The following is a 16,247-nucleotide window of genomic DNA, read 5'->3' as shown; positions in this document are numbered from 1 at the left end:
GCTGTCCACTCAGGAATGCTTCCTTCCCCCTCTGAGGCTGGAGCCAGAGATGCCAGGGTGCCTCTGTCTAATGGTCAATCACAACTACATAACAGTGAAACTGACTAACTCCTGCCATGCCAGGATTGCCTGCCAATCTTATTTCCACTTCAGCCCATTGCTCTACTGAAGGAAAGAGTAGTATAGAGTATTTACATAGTACACACAAGGTCCTAGATTCTATTCTTCAATACTACAACAAAAACAACATAAGAGAATTTAAAGGAAGGGAAGGAAACACCCACATGAATCTGAGGTTCGGTAACAGAAACAGACAGGGCTAAGGACACACAAAAGCCAGTAGAAAAAGCCTGATGTGGCTACACACCTCCAAAGGACTGGTGTGTATGTCTCTCTGTGTCCCTGGATCACAACACACCATTGGTTATCCTCCAGCAAAACCAGAACTAATAGAGTCCAAGTGTGAATATCTGCCCAAAGATACCCACAACTGTCTGCCACTAGCTCTCCCCTTTACAAACCAACTCAACCCCGCCCCCCCCAAACAGAGCCCTTGAAATGCTGCTCCTCTGGCATGTAGCACCTATCCCCAACTCACTAGTGGCTGGCCCCAATCTTCTCCAGAATTTACTTTCAACTCCACCACCTTGGGAAGAGGTAAAATAGGTACCCTAAAGCCAACAGTCCTATACCATCCTTAGTACTGATCACAACTTACAATTCTTTATGGTTTTGCTTACTTCCTAATACTTGCCTCCCACCTGTCTGAAAAGCTGGAGCAACTTTTGTCTTGCTAGCATGCAAGTCTCTCTGAGACTGCTGAATGGACTTTATTAATATGATGATCCACCCTCTTCCTGTGCCATTAAGCTTACAGAATAAGGTCACCTAGCCCTACTTTTAGGATATTAAGAAGTCCAAGGAAAGAAATAAAGCCAAGAAGCCAGACCAGGGATTCCAGCAGCCCCAAAGACTGCATTAAAGTGTATGGCACACAACAAGCGAAGTCCCGTCTGTCACCATATATTCATGAAATCAGCACCAAAGTCCACAATGACCTTGCATAGTCACATTGCAAGAAAGCAAACAAGAAGTGAAGGGTGGACTGGCTAGCTGGTGGATAGGAGAGAAAGGCAGGATGATCAAGCATCAAGAAGTCTTGGGCAATGACAGGACAGAGCAGCACCAGAGCTCTCCCCCAAACTTGAGGAGCCTTCTTGCTGACCCCTGGAAGTTCATTAGTATGTGGTCTTCTATAGTGGTCAGTGGGACCCCATATTCACCACTGACTTCCCAGGTTCCTAAGAACTTGGTGCTCCAGGGTATCGGAGCCAATCACCTCTTTGGCCATGATGTCCGACAGGACATGGCAGAGCTGAGGTTGCCCACTGGATAGCTGGAGGCCTCCCTCTCCTTCACCAGCATCAGCCAAGGGCTTGCATTATGCTCATTTCCCTATCCCTGAGCTCTGGGGCAAGTTTAAAAGTTCCCCTCCTGCCTCAGAATCAGGTCTGAATTAATACCCTTCCTCAAAAGAACGCCAGTAGCAAAGTGAAAACAGACGCACTAGACAATGCCCTTTGAAAGCCTCAGCAGGGACAGCGGGTGACAATGCAGCCAGTGGCTCCGAAAGAAACCTTAAGGTTAAAGGTTCACGAAGGCAGAAGAATTACCAAAGTACAAGTTTGTTCAAATTTCCTCCTGCAGATTTAAACAACCAGGGTCAAGCTGAAGATTGCCGGCAAAACCCTGTCAGATGACGCAGCCCTTTTGAACTGCATGGAGAAAGGAAAATACACGGCCTGGGAGGGATCTATGCTATAGCTTTTAAAAATGTTCCTGAAAGGGTCACCCCTGTTAACTCAAAATCAGCCTGCTGAAGGATGTTTGAATACTGCTACTCTAAAAAAAACAGGGCTGCTAGGCCCTCACCGTGTGCGGCGAGCCACACCGAGGTCGCCGTGTTCTCGGCATTAGTGTGCTGACCCTCTGTGGGCCGTGAAATTAACCATCAGCATGGCAGAAATCTGCTATGAGTTAAACTACTTTGCTACGCAAAGTGGCCTGAAAATGAAAAGTGAGGATTGAATTTCCATTGAAAGATTAACTTGTCTAACCTCAAGGCAGGCTTCCTCCACTGTTGAACTCTGGTCAGTCACTTAAAGCACCACAGGAGTAGGGCTGCTTGGTGCAGGCAGTAGGAAATGAACTCTTCTTCATCCATCCATCCATCCATCCATCCATCCATCCATCCATCCATCCATCCACCCATCCACCATTCATTCAGTCACTCCTGAGTGCCTACACATATGTGTCAGTTATTCAGACTGGGCCAGGTCCCATCCTATCCCCTTAGAGACCAAATTAAATGATAGCAGGCCCCAGTCCTCAAAGGGTTCACCCAGTAAATCCAAAATGAGTAAGATAGAAGAAATAAGCTCTTGAGAGTATGCACAGGATACTATAAGCCATCAGCGCGCTATCTAGTTCAGCCTGGGGGAGGTGGGGGATGGGGATGAGGCTCCCAGAAAAGCACGTGTCATCAGAAGGCACAGCCTGAGAGAGCATATTCTGTCTGTGCAGAAGTATCCCAGCAGGGAAAAACACAAAATCTATCAGGAAGGACCACATCAGTCCTATTGAGAGGGGCTTCGGCTTTCTGCCAACAGCGAGCAGCTGAAGACTTAAAGCAGGGAGGTCTAGAAGGTACCAAGGGAGAGTTTCTGGTTGCAGACTGGGAGACTGAGTTTGCCTAGTGAGGATCTAGGTGAAGCCTGTCCCAAAGCAGCAGTAGCACCGATGGAACTGCTGGGTATACAAAGCCAGCAAGTGATTCCTGTGAGGATAAGGAGGAGGAAAGACCGAGGGTCATTTCATAGGCCATACTTTGAAGGGGCACTAGGAAGGCAAGCTGGATGAGGGGGGCTTGGCAGGTGTACAGAACAAGTAGAGAGCAAGTCAGAAATCCAAGGGAAGGCAGGGAGCCCCAAAAGCCTCCCCAGAAAGATGGCAGCCCCTAGCACCAAACCACACACGGGACAGCACCAACCCTGATCTACAGTAGGGATGTAGAACTAGTCATGTCTTAGTCCATCCAGTGCTATACTGAGGAAAAAATTGCATTTCCATGCCTCAGTAGCACTAGCCTTGATGCAAACACTCAAATGGCTACCCAACGCTCCCAGCCACACTACTGGGCTACACAATCAGAACATCACTATATGAACCTGTTACTGGCTTCCTCTTTCATGAACTCCATGCCTTGTCCTGCCTTGTCTGTCTATGAATGCTGGGTCCTCTAGCTAAAACATCCCCCATCATCTTCACTGGTAAACTCTCCACAACATCCAGTGGGAAGTTAAGGCGGGAGGAGACAGGAGAGACAGGCAGGCTAAGCAGTCTGAGGAGCAGTGCAATCTGAGAACACAGTCTGAAAACAGTCTGAGGATCCGTCTGAGGACAGGATTGCCCCTTTGGTCTGAGCATTGGTAGAGATAAGAATTCCCTAGTGGCTGGCTGCTCTGCTTCTCTGATCTTCCAGTATTAACTACTATATCTGACTCTGAGTTTTATTATTAATACCAACTAGAATTCTTGCTACAGGAAGTTCTGTTGGAAACATGGCTATCCTTCACAGCAGGTTGTCAGGCTCTACAGTAAAGGGGCATTGGCAAAAGAATGTCTACTGGATGCAAATCCCGGCCAGTTTGTGGTTTTCTGGTCTCTATGTGTCAGGCGGAAGTGTAAAAGAAACAGAGCCTGCTTTAAGTCTGTCTTCCTCCTCTAGAGCTAAGCCTGCAGACCATCCCTGTGATTGCCTTAAGCCATTGTCTCTAGAATAGGAAATACCTAAGTATACACATACTGTGTCTCTACTGCCTGTGTCAAAAAGGGCTGAGGAAGAGAACTTACCTGGAATTGACCACAGTGGAGTAACTGTCTTCAAGTATCACAATACAATGCAGATGGGAAATTTGAACTCTAATATCAAGGTCAGATGACCAAGGGCAGCAGCCATTGACTTATCCTGGGCTTTTAACCTGCAGCAAAGGGCCAGGCCAGGCAGGTCCTTCAACCAAGCAGAGCAATATTAGTGCATTTCCAGCACTGATTTAAAAAAAAAAAAAAAGTCAAGTTTATCTTTAGGTAGCACCTGTGTGTGCCACCAAATAAATATCCTCAGGAAGTAGGTTGGAGACAAAGGAAATCATTTTAGTCTTCCTGAAGGCTCCAAAACAAGAGAGGCATCACTACAATACAGTGACAGGGAAAGAGGGAAAGTCAACGTGTCTCAACAGCAAAGTTGTTTCTTCTCTTGCCAAGAGAAGCATCCACATTAGTGAAGTCCTCCCTCCTATCCAGTTAGGCCATTTCAAAGCAGCAGGGGCCTAACTGCGCAGTACAAGAAAATGAAAAACCCAATTAACAAGCAAAACTCAAATAGTTTGGAGAAGAATGGTGAACAGTGCAGGGGAGGAGGGTGACGGAACCTGTGCCTGTGACCATCTGATTTGCTATGTATATAAACAGCTCTCCAGGAGCTATAGCTTTCTTCTGATAGCAACATGGACTGAGAGGCATGGCTGCAATCCTGGGCAAAAGCATGGCCAGGAACTACTTTGGGGAAAGCTTGGGGCAGCTCTCTGCAGTGGAGAGCTGCAGCAAGCTACTTACCACCAGAGCCTCCCTGAGACAAGCTTTGAGAATACAGTAGGTGTCAGGGGTCTCAAATGGTGTCCTCCAAACCTACACTTAGCCTCTCCTGAGAGGCAGAAGCCCCTTGGACTTACTTGGCACTCCATACCAGCACCTCAGAGCTCTATGTTCTTCTTGTCCGCCCACCTGCTGGCCTGCTTGCTGTTGGAGGGGCACATTCAGAACACCTAGCCCTAAGGCCACTTGTCCTGGACCCTTTTTCAGAATACAAGGGAGCTGTGGAAAGCACTATAATAAGGGCCCCTGTTTAAAACACACCCCCACCCCCTCCCACAAGGTAACCCATTTCTGAGCTCTATCCTAGCAAGTCACTAGTCTCTGAGCCTGTTACTGGCTTCCTCTTTCATGAGCTCCACGCCTTGTCTGTCTGCATGCTGAGTCTTCCAGGTGAGATGACCTCCATCTTCATCAGTAAGCGCTCAACCATCCTACAAAGTTCCAACTGGACAGCCCCTCCGCCCACCACCTCTTACTTCCCCACCATTCAGCCTGTCCTCACAGTGGAGGACTTTGCTGAGGCTACTCCCTATGGCCCTTCTGCCTAGAATTCTCCAAGTCATCTGTTTAGATCCGGCCTTGTGTCCCCACTGTGGGGCTGGGGGGGGGGGCTGCTTGTACCACAACCCACTCACACATCACATCACACAGGTTCTCCTGATTCAAGCCTCTTACAACCCTGCATTTTATCTGCCCACCCCAATCCGTTCTGCCTCCCCTGACTAGAAGACCCTTAAAGACATGAATGGATTATATCTAGCTTCACATCCAAAACAACAGTAGGTGCATGTAGAACCAAAGTGAGTGGATAAAAAAACACTAAGACAGCTGGGTGTAGTGGCATGTAACTCGCACTTGAGAAGCAAGGCAGGCTGATCTCTGTGAGTTTGAGGCCAGTCTGGTCTACATAGTAAGTTCCAGGATAGCCAAAGCTACATAGTGAGAACTTCTTGTAAAAAACAAAGCAAACAAAACCCACCAAGACATCACCATGTGACCCTCTCTTACTAGAAGTCCCTAGGACAGGGGTCTCTACAGATTAGACATGCACAGAAAGAAAAGGCCAGATGGCTTAGTAAGATATCAAGTATTGCTAGGCGTTGGTGGCCTTTAATCCCAGCACTTGGGAAGCAGAGGCAGGTGGATCTCTGTGAGTTCGAGGCCAGCCTGGTCTCCAGAGTGAGTGCCAAGATAGGCTCCAAAGCTTCACAGAGAAACCCTGTCTTGAAAAACAAAACAAAACAAAAAAACAAAAACAAAAAAAAAAAAGCTCAAAAAAGATAGCAAGTATTATATCTATTTTATCACAATTGGAAACAGATTTTATTTTTGTAAGAATTGAAGTATAGTTACATGCTGCAGTATGGATTAACTTTAAAAAATTAATGCTTTAAACTTGGAATGCTGTAATGCCAACCCCTGGGAGGTGGGAGCAGGGGCTAGAAGTTCAAGGCCAGTGTGTGCTACCTAGTGAGACCCTTTTCCAAAACAACTACAAAGCATATCCCAAGCCCAAGCCATGCACAAAATAATTTCATTTCTGTCAAAGTCTAGAAAAGGCAAATCCACAGCCTGTGAAGGAGGCCACAGTTGCCCAGGACTGATTGTGAGCAAACACAACACTTCCTTGTGGAGGAAGGCACCATAAGCACATGGGAAACCACTGAGCATGATGAGCTGCACACTATCTGAACTAAACTGCTTTTAAAAATGATCATGTACTATTTTTGTTTTGTTTTGTTTTTGTTTTTCAAGACAGGGTTTCTCTGTGTAGTTTTGTAGACCAGGCTGGCCTCGAACTCACAGAGATCTGCCTGCCTCTGCCGCCCAAGTACTGAGATTAAAGGCGTGCATCACCACTGCCTGGCTTTATCATGTACTTTCTGTGAGGCAGGCCAGATAGAACTACAGAAAACACAGGCATCAACCTTACCCCATGGTGCTTCCAGCCATACAGGTCCTTCCAACAGCAGGGGACAATGTGTTGCTCAGTTCAGATTGGCTCCCAGCCCCATCATGATGCTACCTCAGAAATGCCACCCTCCTGGAACTGGGCTTATAAGGTAACTGAAGGCCAGAGCTGCAGACAGCATCAGCTTTTACATGCTACCAAAGCTCTTATTGGGATGGGAACGGTTAATCACGAAAGGCTCAGTCCCAGCCTGGCTGAGGTTCCACTGAACAAAAGAATGACCAAGAAGGGAAGGGTCCTGAGGCTTCATTTATAGGTTATATCTTCTGAGATGCTTGCCCAAATCTTACCCCAACCTGAATGAAGTGGTTCTGAAGGAAAACCCAGAGACATGCGGATCCAGACAGGAGACATTCAGCGAAAAGCTTAAAAGCAATTAATTTTAAGTGATCACAGCTTTACCAAAGCTGTGGCTACAATTTCCTTCTGACTTTGATTATAACCTTCCAGCAAAATATTTGCCTCAAGAAGGCAAAGTCTTTGCATTATTTTCTATTCCTAGCATGACTACAAAAATATTCTTTGATTTAACATTTGATATGTTTTGTTCTCAAGGGCAAGCCCCATGAGAAGAAAAATGTACCCCAACGGAATGAAATATGACTACCTGCTTCCATTTTTCTTTCCTGTTGGTTCCTGCTCAAATATTCTGCATTAATTTAAACTCAAGGCTGTGTCTGATGTTGTGCCGCTCCCACACTGTCACCCTAACTAAAGCAAAGTCACCCGCTGTCCAGCTCCAAGAGAAAGTGGTACAGAGGAGCTCAACTTGAGTCTCCTGGAGACAGCTAAAGGCACTGCAGCTTGGAAGGAGACCAGGTGGGGTAGGGAAGTGATAAGGCGCCAGGCACAGCAGAAGCACTTGCATTTCTACAGAAGCACACTGCAGCGGGACGGACTTCCTACTGACCAGGGGGCCTTTGAAGCAAGAGAAAGCAGGCAACTCGGGCTGGCCCAGCATCACCTGATAGCAAAGGACAGCACAGAGCTGCACCAGACGGTGGAATCTTCCAGGGTGTATGTGTGTGTGTTGAAAATATCAGATATAGGCACAGAGAACAGGGAACCATGGCCCAGGGGATACCTGGTGCCAAAGCCTCTGAGTTGAAGGAAGCACTGGCCCTTCTCACCTACATATGTCTCAATGTTGTAGAATAAAAATGTAAGTGCTACACTTTAACAGCACGTGTTCCTATACAGATTCTTACAGAAAGACCAAAAGCAAAGGAAGCAAAAAGTATTTCTCATCTGGTTTTCTACGCCGCCCCCCCCCCCCCCGCCCCATTAGAATAACACCACTTTGTTCCCTGCTTGCCATGGCCTGGGTCCAAGCCCCCTCTGTTTACCAAGCAGCATTCTGGCCCTTGGTATACACGCTTAAAGGCCAGGGTGGACTACATAGGGTGACATGAAAAATTTAGTTTATGGTATACATTCTTTTGCACACATAAACCCTGTTACATTCATGAGTCCAAAGGACAGGTCTCAGACAGAATATAGAGGGACTTAAAAGGACAGGACTGGAAAAGTAGACCACAGAGCCAAAAGCTTTTATCCTTGAGCACTGAGAGTACAGAAAGTCAGGAAAGCAGAGATGATACATAGCTTAAGCTTTATAAAGAAAGTTGTCTCCAGGGCAACAGACCAAAACCCCCTAAGCTCCAAGTACGGTGACTGGGTCAGACATACAAACTCTGGCTTGTTCCTATCAGAGAGTGGCCCAGAGACAGCCCTGGCCATGCAGGACATGCCTCACACAGTGGGTATGGGATGGGAGGACTTGGAGACAAGTTGGTGGTGGCAGAAGAGCTGTTCATTAACAAGCAGAGCAAGAGACTCAGAGACAACACACTGTTAATCCTCAGAGCCACCAGAAGACTATAAATTGCTAAGCCAAGGTACCAGCATTTTTCAGCCTTCCTCTTTCCTACTGGAGTTAGATTGAAGATGAGTCTCAAGTCCCTCACCCCAACCCAAGTCTTTAAAACATACATTGTTTAATCTTTTTGAAGTTCTAACCCTGAAAGATTTATACTTGAAAATGGATTTGAGAAAAATATCACCCTAAAGCACTACCAAGGGGGCGGAGGATGGGGTGGGGGGTGCAGTGGACAGCACACTTTTCATTTACACTTAGAAAGCCAGAAGAGGGCTGTGGAGGCACATGGACCGGGTTCAAACCTGGCCAACAATAACTGTGTCCCTGCGTTCTCTGAGATACAGTTTTGGGTTTTTTTTTTTTTCAACTGTAAAATGTGAATTTCACCTTTATTCCCCAGGGCAGCTATGAGGGTTAAGAAAATAATAATAACAAAACAATCCAATGCACCAACCAGCTAACACATGAATTCATCACCTCTGACTCCAGCTGAGCCACAAGGAAGATGAAATCCAGTTTTCATGAAGAAAAGACTCTTGTTTCTGGAGCATTCATCAAGAAGGACAATGGAATTGGAGAGTGGGCTTTAACTTAAAAGTCCATCGTTTGAAGCTACACCATGGACTCAGTTGTGGTTGCCTCCTCCAGGGGACTGTATAATTCCACAAAGGGTCTGAACCACTCAGTGAGCCATTCATAGTCCAGTGGTTCCCAGCCTTCCTAATGCTGCAACCCTTTAATACAGCTCCACATGCTGTGACCCCCAACCATAAAATTGCTACTTCCTAGTTTTCCAGTGGTCTTAGGCACCCCCTGTGAAAGGGTTGTTTGACCTCCCCCTGTGGGGTTTTGGCCCACAGGTTGAGAACTGCTGGCATAGTTGTCCAAGGATGCTAGGAGAGGACTAGAAGACCACACCTCTGCCCATGAAGTCCCTGCCTGCAGCTTCCTACCCACAGCTCAGCTGGCCACAGTTTACATCTACACAGCAGCAGCCTTCCAAAGCGCTCTAGTCCCTTAGGAGAAATCATCCCAAGGGCTACTCTCTAGACTAACTCTACCCAGACTTTCCACAGTAATGAACACCCTAGTCACATCCCATAATGACATACTACTGCACCCCATGCTGCCAGTTACCTCTGACCCTACATTGACAAAGCAGCCTCACCAGGTTGTTCCTTGCCCTAGGAAAACTCTGAAGACAGGGTGCCCACACCCTGTCTCTCAACAAGAGGTGGGAAATGTCTTTTTTTTTTTTTTTTAACAGAGACTCAATATGTTGCATAGGCTGGACTCAAATTCCTGGGCCCAGGTGATCCTTTGCCTCAGCAGACCCAAGTAGCTAGATAGGTGCACTCCATGCCCAGCTTAGTGAGTTACCCCAGCTTCTGTTCTCTGTGCATAAAACTCCAGAGATTCCCTCAGAGCATGACAGCGTGCCTTTGCCAGTTCTCCTGTCATCTGCTGGACAAGGGAAGAGACGACACCAGGATGCACTTATCAGGTCAGCCCTGGCACAACTGCCCACCAGCTCACAACCAGCAGGTGGACCAGCTCTCCCTCCCTCAGAATTCACTAAGAACCTGCCAGTTGCCAGATCCCAGCCCAAGCAGCACAGAGCACTGGTGAGTCTGATTCCAATCTGCTCCCAGAGCCCCAATTCTAGCAAATGACAACTGACATAATGCAAGGGGCATCAGGAAATGGGAAAGTATAAGGGGTGAGGGCTAGGGACACACCATAGAGAGGTGGGTCAGGGGGCCTCACTAATAAAGGGACATTTGAACTGGGACAAGCAACAAGGAGTCTGACGTACAACAGAAGCAGAGCAGGTCCAAAGGCCTTGGGAGAAGCATGTTGACCCACTTTAGTAGAAAAGTCACCGGCACTACTGAAGGCCAGAAACCTAGTAGTCACTGAGGAGGCTCAGAGGAAGGCACAGCCTGGATACTGAGCCTGGAACAAGGAGGTTTAGATTAGTCCAAATACAATAATGTACTGGAGAGTCAAGCATGATGGTGCACACCTTTAATCCCAACACCTGGCATCTCTGTGAGTTCTAGGCTAGCTTAGTCTACTAAGTGAGTTCTAGAACAATTAGGGCTAGAAAGACCCTGTATCGATAACCAAATCAAACAAAAAAGGGCTGAGAATCTAGAAACAAGGGCTGACATGACCTGATAAACCCCTGAAAATAGGGACAGTGGATGACCCCACCCACTGTTCAGGCAGCAATGTCCAAATAGCAAGATGCCAAAGGCATTGCCAGAATTTGGCCTGTAACTGGTTCAGGAAGGCAAAGGCACAGTGATAAATGGACTGAGGACAGCTGAGAGATGGCTTCCATCAGCAGCCCTATACACTTTACCTGCCAGGCTTGTTTCCACATCTAAAACCAATGTGATGCTTCTACTCCATAGGATACTGCCAAGCCACAAGGTCCTCCTGGCCACAAGTGTGAGCCAGAATGGGCAGTCAAGCTATGCATGCTTCCCTTCAAAAGGAAAAGTTCCATTTTCCAGGTCCCCAAAAAGGAAGGTAGGGATCCAATCTCCCCAAGGAAGAATGGGCTCACACTCCAGTGAAGTCAGGCCAGATTTGAACACCAGGAAGGAAGTTTTCTCAAGATACGAAGCAAAAAGAGCAACAATAAGACGGGCAATGGTGGTGAATGCCTTTAATCCCTGCACTTGGGAGGCAGAGGCAGGTAGAGCTCTGTGAGTTCAGGGCTTCAAAGCTATTTCCAGGACTGCCAAGGCTTTACAAAGAAACCCTGTCTCAAAAAAAACAAAAACAAAAGAAGAAGAAAAGGAGGAGGAGGAGGAACAGCTGTGGGAAGCTGTATTTGTGGGGTTGCAGTCAGATCCAGGCGACTTGGCCTGGTTCGTACCTGAGAGGGGGAGTGTGAATTGAGAAAGTCTAGGTAAAGACGTTAAGAAAAAGACAGAGACACAGGATAGAATCAGGAGGGCAAATCCAATCAATACTGAACGCCCTTAGTTTATTTTTTAACATTTTTAAGTACCCAACCAAAAGTGGGGACAATGGCAGAAGACTTATATTATCATGTATAAGGAGCAAACAGACTTACTTCCTATAATCCTCCAGGTATTTGGTAGCCATACCTGCTATCTGGCCTTATATGGTTATATAGTCTGTCAAAACACCAAGCACTCAGGTCCTGGCCATTTGGTCATATATACTGGGCTAATGCTGAAACATTTTTGTCACACAAAGAGCTTCTGTGTGAATGTACATACTGGAAGGGGTAGGCAGGAATTCAGGAAACTGGAGTGGCATGGAAAGGTCCCAGCTTGGGCCTGGACAGTTCAACTTACTAGCTGCTTCCTAAGTGCCAACTTTGTTAGTGACTACATGATAAACAAAACATGTTTCCAGCCGGCGTTGGTGGTGTACGCCTTCAATCCCAGCACTCAGGAGGCAGAGGCAGAGGCAGGCGGATCTCTGTGAGTTCCAGGCCAGCCTGGTCTACAGATCGAGTTCCAGGACAACCTCCAAAGCAATACAGAGAAACCCTGTCTCAAAAAAAAAAAAACCAAAACAAACAAACAAACAAAAAACATGCTTCCTGCAAAGTTTGATCCATGAGGCATAAATATTTGAAAAAAGCCATGTCAGAAAATAACTTCATGATTAACATTATCCACGAGTTATGGAAGATCCAGAGTTAAGTTCAAAGGTCACACAGCTAGTAAGGAAAAAAACTGCAAACTCCAGAAGAAATGTCTGTCCTTCTGCCTGGCCTATCTATAGTTCAGATGCTTCTCCCCTTACAACTGGGCTATATCCAATACAGTTGTTTTATGTTCAAAATATAAGAAAATGCACGGAATGCACAGAATCTCTGGGCCTGCCAGCTTAGCAGCCAGTATCCAGTAAACAGTGGTTTGCCCTCTGGACCTCAAGGCTGACCTCACGGCGCAGTAGCCTGACAAACAACCGTGTCACAAACCAGGAAAGGTCAAAATTCTCCTGAACTTGTACCATTTGCACACCATCATAAAAGTGAAAAAATCATTAAGTTATTATTACAAGTCAGATTCTATATTTACCAGAAAACTTAATTTTTCTTTTCTCTATTGTTTGCAACACTAGGAATAGAACCTAGAGCCTCCTGTACACTAGGCAGGTACTCCACCACTAAGACACATGCCAACGCACTTTCTAGTTCCACCTCCAATTACACTAGCTTAGAGTATGTTTTCTAAGATGTATTTGAATACGGCCAGTCAGAATTTGACTGGGGGTTTTAGTTTTGTTGGTTTACTGTGTGGTCCTTGTTAGTCTTTAATCAGTGAATGGTAGATTGAATAGAGACTGTGCAAGAGAGTGACTCTGGGCAGGTATGCCTCCATTTCCACTTCAGTGAAACAGGGAAATAGTCTCAGACTGCCTACAGCATGGAGAAAAGGAGGCCACAAAGATCAAAGCACTTAACTAATCACCCAAGCTGGGACCTGGAATGCCCAGGACTAATGAACCATCTGCCCCATATACATTCGGGCATAAGCTTACAGAATACTGCTGGAAAGAAACCCAAGGGCAAGGGGACAGGCAGGAAATGGGTCACTTCGGCTATAGCAAGTAGACTCAGCTATACATATTTTTGTGTTGGGCACTTAAAAGACAGGTTATGGGGTCCTGTCTCTAGACCTAAGTGTAGTTAAATGGATCTGCAAAAGGAATTTTAAAGGGCATAAAAATAGTTTCATGTGGACAAATGGGAAGGGTCCAGAGCTGAACACAGAGGGGTTGTTAGGGGATGTTTTATTTATAATGCCCTATTCCTAAGTGGCCTGTATTTAAAGACTAAGTAGTACAAATTCTAGGGGTAGAGTTTAGCAGTACTCTTCATTACTGAAAACACATTATGTCCCTTGCCTTAGCCGATTCAGACCTAACTTACTCTGTTACACTAGTGCACAGCTCAAAGCCTCTGGGCAAGAATACTCACTGCAACATGGGTAGCCAGCCCTTAAAAGTCACAAAAGTCCATCGAGAAAATGTTGGTGTAAGTGTACAAAGGAACTTTGTGTGAGCTTTAAAAAAATTAGTGATGGAACTTTTATGTATGGATATGGCGCAGTCTCCAGACAGTGCTGATTTGTGTTTTAAAAGTGAGAGATCAATCAGGTCTTGAGAAAGATCGCCTCTTATGATCAAGGCACTAGGTTCAAGCTCCCCCACCCCCAAGTACTACAATGGGAGAAGAAAAACATGGATCTTCTCATCTCCACAGACTGCCTGCGTTTCAGAGTACTTTTCCTGAAACCATCCATCCACTGGAAGCTGGGAACAGTATTTGGGACAGAAAACCGGGAGACCAAACGTCAGGTGAATTCAGTGACTTTTTTTTTTTTTTTTTTTTTGAAACTTTTGCGTACACCCCTTTGGCAGGGTTTATTTCCTTAGATTGTTTTTCTAGGAAAGCATCTCGCTGAACGTCAGTGAAGGCGGGAACGGCGTCCGCATCTGTGGGCTGTGAGTTCGAGCCCCCAAGCTTATCGGGAAGGCGGCCAGGCCTAGGCTGTCAGGCCCGCCACCAGCCCGCGAGCTCGGACCCCGAGCCCAGCTCCCGCCCCGGCCCGCGCTCACCGCCAATGATGGTCCGGATGAGGGAGGCGTGCCCGGGGCAGTCGACCAGCGTGACCTGCAGCTGAGTGTCGCCGGTCCCGGGCTCAGCCCCCGGCAACGGCACGACGAAACAGGAAAAACCCAGGTCGAGTGTTATGCCGCGCTCGCGGCTCTGCGGCTGCTTGTCGAAGGCGGCAGTGGAGGCCGTAGTGCTCAGCGCGCGCGCCAGCGCTGTCTTGCCGCTGTCGATGTGGCCCAGTACGCCCACATTCACATTCACCCGCCGACCCGCCATGCCGCCGCCTCCTCGCACGCGACCGCTTGAGCGCCGGCTAAGCGGTCCGCCCGCTAAGCCGCACCCCCCCGCAACCCGCGCGCCCAGCGCGCGGGTTCCGGCATGGAAGCTTCCGCCCTCGGGCGCCTACAGCGCTACCGCAGGGCGCAGAAGCCGTCGGGCGCACGCAGGGGCGAAACCGGAGCCAAACTGCCTACCTGGGGTTGCTGTCACCTGCCCCCCCCCACGAAGTCTAGCCAGCCTGAGATTGGAGATTCCTCTTTCCTTGTGTTCATCCTTCCATTCACCCACTGGTCCGTCCGTCCGCCCATCCATCATCCTTCTGTCTCTCCCTTTCACCCATCCGTCCTTCCATCCTTCCACCCACCCATCCATCCACACACCCTTCATCCACCCATCCATCCCTCCATGCACATTCCTCTGTCCATCATTCGTTTCTGCCGGCCTTTATTAAGTGCAGACTGTATGCACAGCACTGGGATGTGGTGACCTACATATTTGCTGTGAAGGCAAGGAGGAGTGAAGCAAAACCGAAGACCAGTGAGTGGCCAAACCAGACTATCTAGAAAGGATAGAGGTGGGAAGGCGAGCAGCCTGAGAACTGCCCATTGGAAACCTGGAAGCACTGTGAAAAGATGGGAGAGGGCCTCATTGACTCAGGAAAAAAAAGCTCACTCTGGAGTCTAGACAACCATAACCGGCTGCAACTTAACTATGTGTGGAATATGTGGTAAATGTTCTGTCAGCCTCTGTAACTCCTTTCAGGTTTTGAAAAGTGCCTAGAACCATGAAAGAGATAACAAACTAAGTGGTTGCTCTGGCAAACAGTAAAAGACAAAGAAAAGAAGGTGCCTGGGGCTTCACAAGGGAGAAACGAGGACTGGAGAGCTGAACAGTGCTATTCCAATGTGAAGAGGAGGGCCGGGCGTTGGTGGCACACGCCTTTAATCCCAGAAAGAAAAAAAAAAAAAAGAGGGAGGGAAGCTTGGATTCAGCCACTGACACCAAGAGGATGCTGGCTCTGCATTCCCATCCTTCCATGTATCTAGGACAGGAAGGATTTGAAAGTGAATTGTCTTCTGTCCTAGTTAAGATTTCTATTGCTGTGAAGAGACTGAATGGCCACAACACCTCTTATATAGGAAAACCATTGAATTTAGGTGGCTTACATTTTCAGAGGTTTAGTCTATTAGCATCATGGTGCGACATGGTAGTGTGCAGGCAGACTTAGTGCTGTAGCTCAGAGTCCTACATCTTGATATGCAGGCAACAGGAAGTGGTCTGAACCACTGGGCATGGCTTGAGCCTGTATGAGATCTCAAGCCTGACTCCACAGTGACACACTTCTTCCAACAAGGCCACACCTACTAATAACACCACTCCCTTTTGAAAGGATTCAGGCATTATGCTGGCCTGCCCCTGTTACCTGGCAGAATGCACTTAGGCAGTATTCTGGTCAGCCCAGGGTTCCATGAGTATTAGTCTGCCTGCAGGTGTAAAGGACCCCGTTAAAAGATAGACCCCTGCTCACTTACATTCTCTTATTTTTTATTTTTTATTTAAATTCTTTAATTACCACTCATATTTACATATCCATCCCCCCTTCCCTTGTCCTCCCATCCTTCCATGTTCCCCACCAATCCCCCACAACCCATCCCCCAACCCCTCCTCAGGGACAGTGAGGACCTCCACCAGAGACCTTCAAAGTCTGTCATATGGTTTTGGGGAGGGCCTAGGCCCTCCTTACTGTATCTGGGCTGTAATAGTATCCCTCCATAGGGAATGGGCTCCCA

General features: G+C 47.4%; 1 protein-coding gene across 3 annotated transcripts in view; it reads right to left on the bottom strand.

The window, feature by feature from the left end:
* Eefsec (eukaryotic elongation factor, selenocysteine-tRNA specific) overlaps positions 1 to 14,498 on the bottom strand; it is a 203,752-nt gene extending 189,254 nt beyond the window's left edge. For 2 of the 3 annotated variants that reach the window (XM_027428684.2, XM_035448590.1), the window contains exon 1: positions 14,181 to 14,498. In XM_027428684.2, the coding sequence (XP_027284485.1) occupies positions 14,181 to 14,454 (274 nt within the window). In that variant the 5' untranslated portion in view covers positions 14,455 to 14,498. The remainder of the gene's footprint in view (positions 1 to 14,180) is intronic. The other variant, XM_027428686.2, reaches the window with a different exon arrangement.
* Between the last annotated feature and the right edge of the window lie 1,749 nt (positions 14,499 to 16,247).

This window comes from Cricetulus griseus, chromosome 8, assembly GCF_003668045.3.
Source record: "Cricetulus griseus strain 17A/GY chromosome 8, alternate assembly CriGri-PICRH-1.0, whole genome shotgun sequence".
In the NCBI taxonomy this organism is placed as follows: Eukaryota; Metazoa; Chordata; class Mammalia; order Rodentia; family Cricetidae; genus Cricetulus; species Cricetulus griseus.
The sequence above is the reverse complement of the archived record's forward strand: the minus strand, read 5'-3'. Positions and strand labels throughout refer to the sequence as shown.